This window comes from Eleutherodactylus coqui, chromosome 5 (genome assembly GCF_035609145.1).
Source record: "Eleutherodactylus coqui strain aEleCoq1 chromosome 5, aEleCoq1.hap1, whole genome shotgun sequence".
Lineage (NCBI taxonomy): Eukaryota > Metazoa > Chordata > Amphibia > Anura > Eleutherodactylidae > Eleutherodactylus > Eleutherodactylus coqui.
Window position 1 is genome coordinate 47,611,457 of NC_089841.1, and position 14,202 is coordinate 47,625,658.

Sequence of the window (14,202 nt, forward strand, 5' to 3'; positions counted from 1 at the left end):
GGAGAGCGGGGAGGAACGGAGGGGAGATCTCTCTCCCCCCCCCCCGCTCCCCGCCGCAACTCACCTGTCACCCGCGCCGGTCCCCGCATCTTTAGAGACGAGCGGGGAGATACTCGGCTAAGGCACTACTCGCTCGAGTAATGTGCCTTAGCGAGTATACTCGATCATCTCTAGCCGTGAAATAAAAAAGTACGGAGTGCCAGAATTATGTGTTTTTTTTTGTTATCCTGGCTCCCAAAAAATTAGAATAATAAATTATCAAAAAAAGTATGGCTAGACAAATATCAGTCTGGGATGATTTAGTGATCCTGCACTGAGCATGGGGTTGGACCCGATGACCCTGGAGGTCCCTTCCAACTCCACCATTCTATGATACTACTGATGGAGCTCTCTGAGGGCTTGTTTTTTGCAGAGTCATTTGCAGTTTCTATTGGTATAATTATGGGGTGCATGAAACTTTTTAATCACTTTTTATTCATTTTTTTAGAGGTGATCAAAAAAATGTAATCCTGGAATTGTGTAATTTTGTTTTTATGGTTTTCACCCTCTGGGATCAATAATGCGATATCTTAATAGTTCAGACTTTTGTGAACTTGGTTATACCAATTATGCTCACTTCTTATTCTTTAGATATATTTTTATTTTTAATGTTTATTTTTTTTACATTTTAACCCCTCAACACATCCTGACGTACAGGTATACCATGGAGGTTTGAGGTTTGTATAAAGGGGAATTGGAAGCCAATCCCGCTCCACACAATGTGGATGCTGCCTGTTTCTTACAGCCGACACTCGCCCGCAACAGTTGCAATCAGCATTCCCTCTGATCATGGCTGTTAACCATTTAAATGCCACAGTCAATTCTGATCAGGGTGCCGTTCGGTTGCCATGGCAGCCAGAAGCCTTCTGAAAGCCCCCAGGGCTGCCATTGCAGATTGTCTGTCAAATCACAGTATGATGTAATACTATATTATTACATCATACCGGTACTATGGTAATACATCATATTGCAGGAGCAATCAAACTATCGCAAGTTCCTGTCTTGTATATGGACTAAAAAAAAAATGTAAAAAACTGTTTAAAAATGTTTTATTAATTATAAAAAAAAAATAAAAGGTAATCAAAGTTAAAAATAAACATGACTAAATTTATGATTTAAAAAATCTGAATAAAACCCCCCAAAACATGTTTGGTATCGCTGTGTGCATAAAACTTTGATCCATCAAAGTAGTGCATTACTTACCCCACACTGTAAACGTTGTCAGAAAAATAAATACAGTCAGAATTGTGCTTTTTTGGTCACTGCATATCCAAGAATTTTTTTAAAAAAAGCGATTAAAAACTTATATGTACTTTAAAATGCAACCAATAGAAAACTACAGGGTGTCCGACAAAAAAAACGAGCCCTCACACAACTATGTCAACGGAAAGTTCAAAAAGTTATGGCTGTCAAAAAATATTTTTTAAAAGTGGGGAGGAAAAAAAACGAAATAAAAAATAAAAAAGGACCGCGTCCTTAAGGGGTTAAACATGTGTTAAACTTATTTTTACAATTCATATTAATCTCCATAGGGGATTTGAAGTTGGAACATTTTGATTGCTTGTACAGGTACAATACACTGCAATACTTTTTTATTGTAGTATATTGTACTATTAGCGATCATCTATTAAGCTTGGCCTTGTTCTAAAAGACTGGGGCCTTACTGTCCTGGTTGGGCTGCCAGTTCTGTAACAAACCAGTTAGGCCTCCTGCACACGGGCAGATTTGCATTGCAGAGTCCGGACTCCACAGCAAATACCGCCCCATAGCATTAAATGGCAAAACACCATTTCATCTGGAAATCGATTGCGATTTTTCTGCTCACGGAGAAGAAATCGCAGCATGATGCGATTTTGTGCAGGCTACGCACAGCCAGCTTCCATTGAAGTCAATGGAAGCCGCCCGTCCCGCGGCACTTCCGCAGTGAGCACTGTGGAAGTATTGCGGGATATGTGTCATTGCAGAGCGCCGGCGCCTACTGCACAAGCGTGCCAAAAGTGCCAGCGGGCACATCTGCAGCGCTCGCAGAAGATACCAGACAGGTATGCACAGGTCACCGGCCGGGCACCGTCAAACTTCGCTGCGGGAATCCTGCATGCGGGGTCTGACCTGCCCATGTGCAGGAGGTCTTACTAGTTGCCAGGCCTCTGTCTCTTCCTTGTGTGAAACCCTGTGTCTGGCCAGTAACACCCAGCAGACAGCTGAAAAGAGCTAATATTGCTTTGTATTTCGGACAGCCCATTGATTTCGAAAACCACCATGTAATGCTTCATTTACCCTATGGAGGCGCTGCAGGAGAATGGAAGACTTGCTGCTGGATTCCCTCACAGATTCTAGCTGATCACTGATGGACACAACAGGTGGACCCTTATCAGACCCTTCTAGCAAATAGAGGTTATTAAAAGTCAAAAACCCCTTTACACCCTGCAAATTGTAGTGCAACAGGGGTGGACCTACTGTAAAAAAACGTCCAGGTCATTTCCTCAGGAGTAATCTCAGTAGAGTGACAGGTGAAAGGGCACTGGAGTGCGGTATTAAATGTATGAGCAAGGATGTAAAAGTATAACAGGCCGAGGTCAGGACAGGCAGAGTTGGGAAAGGTATTCAGGCAAGGGTCAAAACCGAGTGGTAAGCAGGTAGAGGAGCAGCTTCACTTTGAACATTAAGGACCTTATTGCTCAGGTGCCTTCCGGTGGGGGTGGGGGGTGGGGGGTGGAGGTGCCTCATATAATCTGGTAAGCATCTGGATAGGCTGAGAACAAGAAAGTTGGGTGCGCGCACTGGCCCTCTAAGTGGTGGGTCAAGAGCGTGTGTGCACCCTACAGGCAGCTGGGAGGATAGTATGGTGTCTGCCGCACAGAAGACCCAGATGATTGCCAATGGCCATGACCAGAAGAAAAAGGAGGTGAGGATTGGCATCATCAGCCATAACATAGATATTAGAACTGGGACTGAGATCTACCAGTGCTTATGTTGAGAGGGGGCTAATACTTTTCTCTATTAATGTTACATCAATCATTTTAGTATCTGCAGTTTGCAATTATAAATTTGTCATGCACAGAAAATAAATCTCGTACAGTAAGAAAACAAATTCTAAAAACTTTTCTTTTATGGTTGCTGCTATTAGGGTGGATGGTAGTATCAGGTCCATGTATGTTATTGCCATCAGTGCTGGGTGAAGTGGAGGTGTAAGAGCACCAAGTCTGGAGAGCCAGTAGATAGTCAGTCTTGCAGGGGCTGTAGGTTAGGCCCTTGGCCCCAGAGAAAGAAACTCTAACCCATGACTACTAAAAGCTGTGATAAAGCTATAGCTTGGGCATTCAGAGTTTAAAGGGGTTGTACAAGATTACAAACAATCCCCTATTTACAGGATAGGATATAACTTGCTGATCGGTGTGGGTCTCACCGTTGAGACCCTCTCCGATCTCAAGAACGAGGGTCCCAGTACCTCCTCATTGTGGAGTTAGTGCACCCCCAGCAGTGAGGAGGAGACTGAATTAAAGGGGTTGTCCGGCCAGAAACATCAGGTCTCATTACTTCTGTTTGCCCATTTCCATGCACTTTGTAATATACATTGTGCATGGAAAATGAAGCAAACAGAAGTTTTGGACTTACCTTTAGGGGTGCCCCCCCCTGTGTTGACCCTCGGTCGTCCCAGGTTACGACAAGAAATCTTCTGCATTTCTTGTCGGGCCGGCAGCAGCTCTCGTCGGCGCTGGAACGCTCCTCTTCCCTTCCGCGCATGCGCAGTCCTTCTTTCTTCTGCCGGGACCGCGCTCTTTACCTCTTCATCGCAGGGGACGCGCGCCGCCGGTCGGCGCATGCGCAGTACACTCACTTCCTGGTTTCATATACCAGAGCGGAGTGAGTGTCTGCCTGCCGCTGTCGGGACCGTCGGGACTTTAAAAGTATGTGAAAGGGGAGAAGGGGAGAAGGGGAGTAGGGGAGAAGGGGAGAAATGTTGGAGAGATGGATGGATGGATGGATGTGTGCACGGGGGGGGGGGGGGGGGGCGGGGCAGTGATGTGTGTGTGTGGTGTGGTGTGCACGGACCGGCTGACAGAAGTCCCGGGGGAAGGGGGGGGTGTGGAGTGGGAGAGATCGATGGATGGATGGATGGATGTGTGCAGGGGAAGGGGGGGGGGGCAGTGATGTGTGTGTGGTGTGCACGGACCGGCTGACAGAAGTCCCGGGGGAAGGGGGGGGGTGTGGAGTGGGAGAGATCGATGGATGGATGGATGTGTGCAGGGGAAGGGGGGGGGGTGCAGTGATGTATATGTGCATTGACCCGGCTGACAGAAGTGTGGGGAGGGGGGTCATTGTGAGAGGGGCACTATGAGGGCATGTGTGTGTGGGGAAATGTTTTACTTTACTTTAGCAGGGGGCGGGGCCTGGGCGGGGAGGACTGTAGAGCAGTTCAATAGAGGTGGGCGTGTCGTGGGCGGGGCTAGGACGTGAGCTGAGGGAAATCCTGCCTTTTCATGTCTTACTACCATCGGGAGCGCGCACAAGAGGGGGGGGGGGGCGCAGGGCATGTGAGAAGGCAGCACAGAGGCGCCATCTTTGAAAACTGCAGAGAAGATCAGTCTAAGGTAATAAACTGACATTGCAGCTGATCTGCCGGCCAGTTTGAGCCCTAGTATGCTGTCTGTTACTATCCTTACTGAAAGGGAAGCAGCAGCATTATAAAAATTTTTACCCTGTGTGGCCGGACAACTCCTTTAAAGGTTGGCCATACAAGTGTTCTAACGCTGCATTCGCTTTCAATGGGACTGCAGAGATTCCTTGTATTTGGGTTATGGCAGATGCTACAGGTTGCAAGAAAAAGTAAGTGAACCCTTTAGAATTCCCTGAATTTCTGCATTGCTGACTACTCAAATGTGCTCTGATTTGTTAGCTGGGTCATAATTATAGACAAACAATTTAACAAATAACACGCAATCAGTTGTACCAGTTATTTCTTTCATTGCATACACCGAATAATCATTCACAGTAAGTGAACACTTCAATTTAATAACCTGTAGATTCCCCTTTATTAGTATTCACCTCCACCAAATTTTTCCTGTAGCTGCAAATAAGATTTGCACACTGTTAAAGGAGGAATTCTGGACCCTTCCATCCTGTAAATATGTTTCACGTCATCAATATTTCTGGGGTGCTTTGTGTGCAGAGTCTTCTTCAGGCCATACCACAGCATTTCCATGGTATTAATGTCTGGATACTGACTTGGCCATTCCAAAATACAAATACTTTTTCCACCATTCTTTAGCTGATTACTTGTGTACTTTGGGTCATTGTCTTGTTGGCGCACCCATCGTCTCTTCAGCTTGAAGTCATGGACGTCTGCCGTTACATTCTCCTGTGTCGCCGTCTAGCTCTAGTCATAAATATCCCTACAAATCCTGTGAACGTGTTGCCTCTGTTATTCTTTAGGTATTAATCCTAATCCTTTTTTTCAGGTGTATACTTTTTTACTTTCACTATGATGAAGCATGAAGAAGTGGAGGACGTCTACATCTACCTGATGCACAATGGCAATACCATAGTCAGCATGTACAGGTAAGTGGCCCTGGATGGAAGGCTCCAACTCAAACAAGTCCAATTTTCCCCTCTTGAAATCAATGGAGAGTGAAGAATGAAAGAAAGCGCCTACTTATTTCTCCAGTAAGAGCGCCATCTCCTTTATTGCCTGTGTCTGGTATTGCGTTCTGCTGCATTCAGTTGTGTGGGGAATCCAACAAAAATAAAGTGATCCCCATTTCACAGCCCTATATTGGCGGTAAAGAAATATTAGACTGGAGTGGCCATGCTGAGGTCAGTAGTGGCTCTGCAGTCGACACTACTGACCTTGTATAAATTTTTGGCCCAAAAGAGACACTATATCATTTCTTATTTTCGGGGGATGTCTTATTATACTTACCTAGCAGGCTCGGTCCAGGTCGCTCCGGCAGCTCTCCGGAGCTCTAGAGTTCTGCAGTGCTTGGCCGTTCATACAACATCACTTCCTGGTTACAGGATTCATAAATCCCGCCTCCAGTAAGCGATGGCTGTGATTGGTTCTTCGACTACTGCTCAGCCAATCAATGCAGCGCTAGATGAACCAATGTGATGGCTGTGATTGTTTTATGCTGTAAGAGCGGGCAAGGACTGCAGGAGCCGTGCCAAAACACGCTGAACCTCTAGAGAGCAGCGGGAGGGACCTCGACTGAGCCTGCTAGGTAATGTATTCCTTTTTTTTTAAATTGTAGTGTAACTAGCGCTTATTTTCAGGGAAAGTCTTATTTTTGGGGAAACGGGGTATTAAGGAGAACCGGTCATGACCTCTGATCAGCAGGGCCAGTTTGCGGCTCTGCTGACTCTATCGTACCTCTTCTTTTTTCTGTTCACCCCCTGTTCCTACGCACTGATCTCCATTAGATTTGGCTCATGGCACTTTAAATCTGTCAGTTGGGTGGTCTCCTACACTCACTGCCATTGGGTGGTCAGGTTTCCTCAGCCCAACAATGTCATCCATTGACAGTGAGTGGAGGAGACCCCCCACTTCACAGAGTTGAATCTAACCTATCCAGCCAAATCTAAAGAAGTTGACCAGAAAAAAAAGAAGAGGTGTGATAGTCAGCGCGCCCTCGGCTACGAAACTATGCAGCCAGCCCCACTGAACAGAAGACATGACTGGTCCACCTCTAACGATGCAGATGGAACAAAACCAAATTTAACCTCTTGACTTATTTTCTTCAACCACTTCCCATTACAGTCATTTTTGTTGTCATGTTTTCATCCAAGAGCTATAAGTTTTTAAAACGTGTTTTAGTTGAAGTAGGGCTTGCTTTTTTAATAGTCAGTTATCACACTTGGACAACGATTATCCGTAGCGCCGATCTAGAATGACCAATACCAAGAGCATTGTTCCACTCCGTTGTCTATCTGTTGCACCCACACACGCCACCAGGAGACCTTTGCCATCCGGCGGGTGGGGGGGGCGTCTCTCGATTTTCCTAGCAATGCTGTTGCATTCCTACAGCCATAGATTTTTAATTTTTCCATCCACATAACTATATGACGTCTTGTTTTTGTGGGACTCACTTGTATTTTTTAATAGCATCATTTTTGGGTACATCTAATGTATTGTGTAACTTTTACAGTTTTTTTTAATGGGATTGGGGGGAAAAAATTAGCTCTGCCCTTTGTTTTTTGGATTTCATTTTTAAGCAGTTCGTTGTGCAAATTAAATAATGAGATATTATTCTCTTGTTTTTTAGCCCCCTTGTGCGACATTGTGATCTTTTGATTACTTGTACAATACACTTCAATACATGGAGCATATCTAATGTGCCTCTCTATGTTTTCTGATTAAAGGGATTGTGTCAAAACCACAACTCTTGTTCATTTGTTCATATTAGGGCCTATTAACGTCATGGAGTGGGGTCCCCAACTTAGGGTTCTCCTCTATGACCCAGAACGGAGAGCAGATCCCATTCTGGCGGACCTTGTGCTGCCCTTTAATACTAAATTGGCTGTTCGCCCCTGGGCCCACACTCTGGGTTAAGAGAAGGATCCCCACTAGAGATGAGCGAGTATACTCGCTAAAGGCAATTGCTCGAGCGAGCATTGCCTTTAGCGAGTATCTCCCCGCTCGAGACTGCAGGTTCGGGTGCCGGCGCAGGGAGCGGTGAGTAGCGGCAGTCAGCAGGAGGGAGCAGGGGGGAGAGAGGGAGAGAGAGATCTCCAGTCCGTTCCGCCCCGCTCTCCCCCGCAGCTCCGTGCCTGCTGCCGGCACCCGAACCTGCAGTCTCGAGCGGGGAGATACCCGCTAAAGGCAATGCTCGCTCGAGCAATTGCCTTTAGCGAGTATACTTGCTCATCTATAATCCCCACCCATCTTTCTAACCATTTGGATGCCATGGTAAGTAATGACCACAACATTTAAAGGGGTTTTCCCAGCAGCATTGGCTGTCAGTGCTGGGATACACCAGGGTGTGAGTGGAAACTGTTGCTTCAACCCCTGTGTAGTGGCCGGTGCTTGTAACTGCAGGCGCAGCTCCCATTGAAATCAATGAGAGCTGCGCTTGTAATTGCAGGCTGGGGTCCCATTGATTTCAATGAGAACTGTGTCTAAAATTATGAGTGTCAGTCTATTCCACCTACCTACAGGGCAGATGGAGGGGGTCTGACTTTAGGAAGAGTTCCCAACTATTTCCTTACCTCCCATAGAGTATGCAGTCACTGCTCCTACAACTCGTTAAGGATGCCCTGGTATAGAGGAATGAGGTTCCTCATTCCCATGATCAGTTGGGGGTCCCAGCAGTTGGAATTCCACCTTTCTAATATTTATCATGTAACCTATGGATAGATGAGACACGTTCATGACTACAATAATCTTTAAGTTTCTTATGGGTCTGTTCTTCGAAAAATGGGGAGTGGGAGTATATGGTGGAGCCCGCTGCATTGTGATGTTGCTGTAATGTTCCCGTAGTATTTGATCACATTCAATATGTTGTTGAATATCTCTATAGAAGCTTATCGCCAATGTACAGAGACGTGCGCTGCCTCTTATCTCAACGCCACAAACAGAGTAACAGATAGATGTCAATTGCAAACACTCACAGCCGGCAATCAATTTGTCTCAGGAAGCTCCAGTATTTGTTTAATCCCGCGCACAGCCGGCCACCTATAATACAGATCAATTTCTGGTGGGCGTCCTGGAGGTTCAGACCGGAGCAGCAGATTGTGTATCATCTGTAGTGAGGATATCATTAGTAGATAAGTATTTGTCAGTTCTAACCTCACACGTCATTCACCTGCGTTACATACAGTCAGTGGTAACAGGTGAGGCACCAATCGCACCAGGGTCTGACGGGGCACCGAACACATGGCAGAATCTGCAGATTGTGCTGAGATTGTGGGCAATGGCAAACACAAGATGTAGAGAGGTGGTTTCAGAACAGCAACGATAGCAAAATCTCTCCTTATTAAAGTATGTAACATGCACTATATGATCAAAAGTATGTGAACCCCGCCTAATTATTGAGCTCGGATGTTTCAGTCATACTTATTTGCAAAACACGCCTCCCAACTATGAAAGCTTGTAAAAGGGACAAAAATTGTATAGCAGCAAATTTGTTAACATTAAGCCACACCAATAATGCCACCAAATCCCCTCTGTGCCCTCATCTGTGTACCCACAGTGTTACTGCTCTCTTAGTGGCCTACACAGTAAATAGTGTCTCTTTGTGCCCCACACACTTTCATAGTGCCCCCTTTGTATGACATACAGTAATAAAGCCCCCCACACAGTAATGAGGCTCCCTTAGTAACCCCAACAAAATAAGGATTCCCCCTTTCTACCCCTCAAGGGATGCCTCTTTGGTGCACCGTCACAATTTGATATGCTCCTACTATCCCTCACAGTAGAGATATTCTCCATATAATAAATATTCACACTTAGGGCCCCCACACAGAAAAAAATACCCCCAGTGATACCCCTTTAGTCCTCCTAGTATTGGCCACCACACAGTATGACGTTCCCTTAGTGCCCCCACACAGAAAATGTGCCCGCAGTGATGCCCTCTTACCGCCCTCCAGACAATAAGGATGTGTCTGTAGCTGTTTAGCTCACAGAGTATTGTCTACACTGGATACAACTGCATCCACTTCTCAGCTGAGAGCAGGACTAGCTATGTACAATGTATCAGTCTGGAGTCTGGGTTGTTTAGCTCACAGAGCATTGTCTACACTGGATACAATTGTATCCACTTCTCAGCTGAAAGCAGGACTAGCTGTGTACAATGTATCAGTCTACAGTCAGGCTGTTGAGCTCACAGAGCATTGTCTACACTGGATACAATTGTATCCACTTCCCAGCTGAAAGCAGGACTAGCTATATACAATGTATCAGTCTACAGTCCAGGCTGTTGAGCTCACAGAGCATTGTCTACACTGGATACAATTGTATCCACTTCCCAGCTGAAAGCAGGACTAGCTATGTACAATGTATCAGTCTACAGTCCAGGCTGTTGAGCTCACAGAGCATTGTCTACACTGGATACAATTGTATCCACTTCTCAGCTGAAAGCAAGACTAGCTATGTACAATATATCAGTCTGGAGTCCGGGCTGTTGCGCTCACAGAACATTGTCTACACTGGATACAATTGTATCCACTTCTCAGCTGAAAGCAAGACTAACTATATACAGGGTTACTGCCTCTGAACAGAAGCACGATTTTTTTCATTCACTGACAGCAAAGACATATCTTGAAAAAGATGAGGATATGAAACTAGAAGCTGCAGAATAAGTTCCACTTTAATTTCGTTGTACTTGCTAAAAAAACCAATTGTTTCGCTTTTACTCTTGTTTCCCAGTATCTCTATGAAAGACATAATTTGCGGCTTCAGCAGGCGATGAGTTAATTTATCACTTCAGTTGATCATTCAATATCTCATAAAGCATCAGATGAGTTACCTGCCATATTATCTTCTCAGCCAGAATGAATTTTCCCGTAGCGCAGCATTTGTGGAACGACTTCTCACCGAGGAGGTAACTGCCGCCTTATTTATGATTATTGCGAGGACTAACAGCGGGGGGGAGGGAGGGAATTACCAACAGGCTGATTAGGTATCAGGATCATTGACCCCCCGCTGGAAAGTCTATTACATAGAGATACAGTGTATCATCAGCATTAGATGTTACTGAGCCACAATGGTGTGATAGACACCTGGCGTTACTTCTGTTGGCGCTGTATGCCACAGGTGGTGCTTTGTAATATAAGCCATCATTGTATTCGAAGAGGTTTCAATTGAAAATAATTTTAGTGAAGTTTCCTTATTTTCTATTGCTTTATTTTATATACAATTTAACCCCTTAGTGACCAGCCTATTTTGTGCCTTAAGATCCAAACGATTTTCATAGTCGCATTGCAAGAGCCATAACTTGTTGGCATAGCCGTATGAGGGCTTGTTTTTTGTAAGACGAGTTGTGTTTTTCAATGGCAGCACTCCGGGGTACAAATAATGTGTAACAAAACTTTTATTACATTTTGAGGGGGGAGATGGAAAAACCCCACAGAAATTCCACCATTGTTTTTTTTGTCAATGATTGTCAATGATGAGTGGCTGTGATTGGTCACAGCGCTCAGCTAATCAGAGGCAGTGCTTCAAGGAGGCGGGGATTTTTCAATCCCCGGCCAGAAGAAAATGAAGAACAGTGCCAGGGACCCAGGGAGAACACGCACTGGAGCCGGACAGCACGGAAGCGAAAAACGCTGTCCTGTCTTTTGCAGGTGCGAGTTTTTAGCGATTGTAAAAACGGACATGTGACCACTTTTGTTGGAAACCATTGGTTCTAATAGAGCCGTTTTTGAAACGCACCTATTCATGCGTGAAAAAAACGCTCGTCTGACTGAGCCCTCACAGTATTTTTTAGTCCCTTAGGGAGACTTGAAGATGTGACAATTCAATTGCTAAGATAGTACACTGCATTACTTATGTAGTGTATTCTACAACGCCTATGACAGTAGCCTATTAGACTCTGCCAGAGGCAAGGTCTAATAGGTTGAGTTACATGGCAGACATCGAGGCCTTTGTTAGGCCTCCAGCTGCTATGGGAACCCATTGGTACCTTGCTATCCCATTGTGGTGTATTGATGGGTGACAGGAGAAGCCACTTCCCCCTGTCATCTGCTTACATGCCACAGTTGCTACTGATTGTGAATGGAAGGAGTTAAACAGCCAGGATCTGAGGTTTCTCCATTACAGTAGGCGCCTGGCTGTCAGTCAGCTGAGCCACTTCTTTAAAAAGATGTATGTGTAGGTTTAAAGCCCATTACTGACTGCCATAAGAAAGCGTATTGGTGGTCACTTAGGGGTTGAAGGAGTACTTTATAATGCTCCTGAACATGTAGTATGTCCTGTTAGTGGGATATAATCAAACTTCATGAGGAACTACATCTACTGCTGTTTCATGACTGTGGCTGCCAACATTCTTGCCCTGAGCCTACTTCTGCTATGGAACCATATGGCTATGACTGTTGTGGGGGCACCATTATGAGGGCACTGTGGCTTTCTATATGGGGTGCTTTTACGGGGCAGTTTAACTATTTTCATAGTGGGGGCACTATGGATATTGGTTATTTCCGTTGTGGAGTACTTTGATCATTACCGTTATGTAAGTGCTACTGTTGTCTACTATGTTGGGCACTGTGGTGGTCATTATGGGTTGATAGCCAGCAATTTAACCCCTTACTGTTGCAGCCTCTTTTTTGTTTCCTCATTTTCATTTTTTCTTCCCAACTTTCAAAAAAATCATAGCTCCTTCATTTTTCTGATGACATAACTACCTGAGGGCTTGTTTTTTGTAGGACAATTTATATTTTTTACCTATAAATTTACGGTTCCATATAATGCATTAGAAAACTTTAAAAAATTGCTGAGCGTGGAGAAATGAAGGTAAAAAGAAAACATTTTAGGGAGGTTTTGTTTTTATGATGTTCATGGTGCAGTAAAAATGACTTTATCTTTGTTCTGTGGGTCGGTACAATTACGATGATACTGAATTTTATATAGTTTTTTTGAATGTTTTTTGAACTTTAAAAGAGCAATTTTTTTTTAAAGAAAAAAATTGCTTTCTGTCCCTATCTTTTGACCCCCACAATTTTTTATTTTTCTGTCGATGGCGCTGTGTGAGGGCTTGTTTTTTGCAAGGTGACCTGTAGTTTTTATTGACATTAGAGATGAGCGAGCATACTCGCTAAGGACAATTGCTCGATCGAGCCTTGTCCTTAGCGAGTATCTCCCCGCTCAGAAGAAAAGGTTCGGCTGCCGGCGCGGGTGAGAGGTGAGTTGTGGCCATGAGCAGGGGGGTGTGGGGGGGAGAGAGGGAGAGAGATCTCCCCTCCGTTCCTCCCCGCTCTCCCCCGCCGCTCCCCGCCCGCCGCCGGCAGCCGAATCTTTGCTCCCGAGCGGGCAGGTACTCGCTAAGGGCAATGCTCGATCGAGCAATTGCCCTTAGCGAGTATGCTCGCTCATCTCTAATTGACATCGTTTTGGGGTACATATGACTTTTTGATCTCTTTTGAACTCAGTTTTGTCTTTGATTCAATTACCAAAAAAACACAATTCTGGCATTGCATTCTCTTTTTTTCTCTGTTTGCTGTATGGAATAAAAACTGTGATATTTTAATAAATTGGACTTATATGGACGTGGTGATACTAAATCTCAATGGTTCAAATACATGTTGGGTATCTTGTGTATTGGTGCTTTCAATGTCTAAAAAATTGGGGGACAGGGGTACCATTTCACACTTTGCCTCAGGCGGGTGCTTGGGGTGTTTTTCAGTGATGCCTCTGATAGAAGGATAAGGTCACAAGCCCCTTCATCAACCGCCGTGTTGCAGATGGCAATGCAGTACTGTAAGTGAACGAGATTCCAGTCAACAATCGTCCACCCCCAATAGCCTCTTCACCAGCCCAAACCATCACCAAATTGTAATTCATATTTTCACTACATGCTTTCTGTATTAACGAACATATTTTTATTCCAGCTATGAAACCAAAGGAAAGCAGGACACGTCGGGGAACAGCGCCGTGCTAAAACTGGCAAAGGATGATGAGGTGTGGCTGAGAATGGGAACCGGCGCCCTCCACGGGGATCATCAACGCTACTGCACCTTCTGCGGGTTCATGCTCTTTGAGACTAAATGAGAACGTTGGATAACGATGGATTTTCTCTTAATCTCCACACATTTATCCAGAAGAATTAGAATAAGAAATTACAGGATATTGTATACTGAAAGGGTTAAAAAGAGAATGAAGAATAAAAATAAAAACATTTTTTATAAAAATACCAAAAGTTCTTGGAGCAATGTGTAAGCTTCCTATACATTACACATCCGGCTATACATGAGCATGTACCTACAGATCTAGTAAAGTTTAACATGACGGTGATAACATTCTGCGACTAATTATCTTATTTTAAGCCCCCGTAATGCAAGAGAAAGGGTTAATAAACTGCGGCACAGAAAGTTATTTTATGGTGTTAAGTTCAACTTTGCTACATCTGTAGAGGTGAGGCTGCCTTTTAGGAAAGTTTAAAGGGGTGCTTTCGTCCAAACATAGCACCCCCCTTTGTCTATGGGTTGTGTCTGCTATTACAGCTTAGCCCCCATTCA

The 14,202-nt window shown here is 44.8% G+C and overlaps 1 protein-coding gene across 2 annotated transcripts in view; it reads left to right on the top strand.

The window, feature by feature from the left end:
• C1QTNF3 (C1q and TNF related 3) overlaps positions 1-13,976 on the top strand; it is a 32,645-nt gene extending 18,669 nt beyond the window's left edge. The window contains exons 5-6 of one of the 2 annotated variants that reach the window (XM_066602464.1): positions 5,499-5,598; positions 13,576-13,976. In XM_066602464.1, the coding sequence (XP_066458561.1) occupies positions 5,499-5,598; positions 13,576-13,735 (260 nt within the window). In that variant the 3' untranslated portion in view covers positions 13,736-13,976. The remainder of the gene's footprint in view (positions 1-5,498; positions 5,599-13,575) is intronic. The other variant, XM_066602465.1, reaches the window with a different exon arrangement.
• Positions 13,977-14,202: the final 226 nt, after the last annotated feature.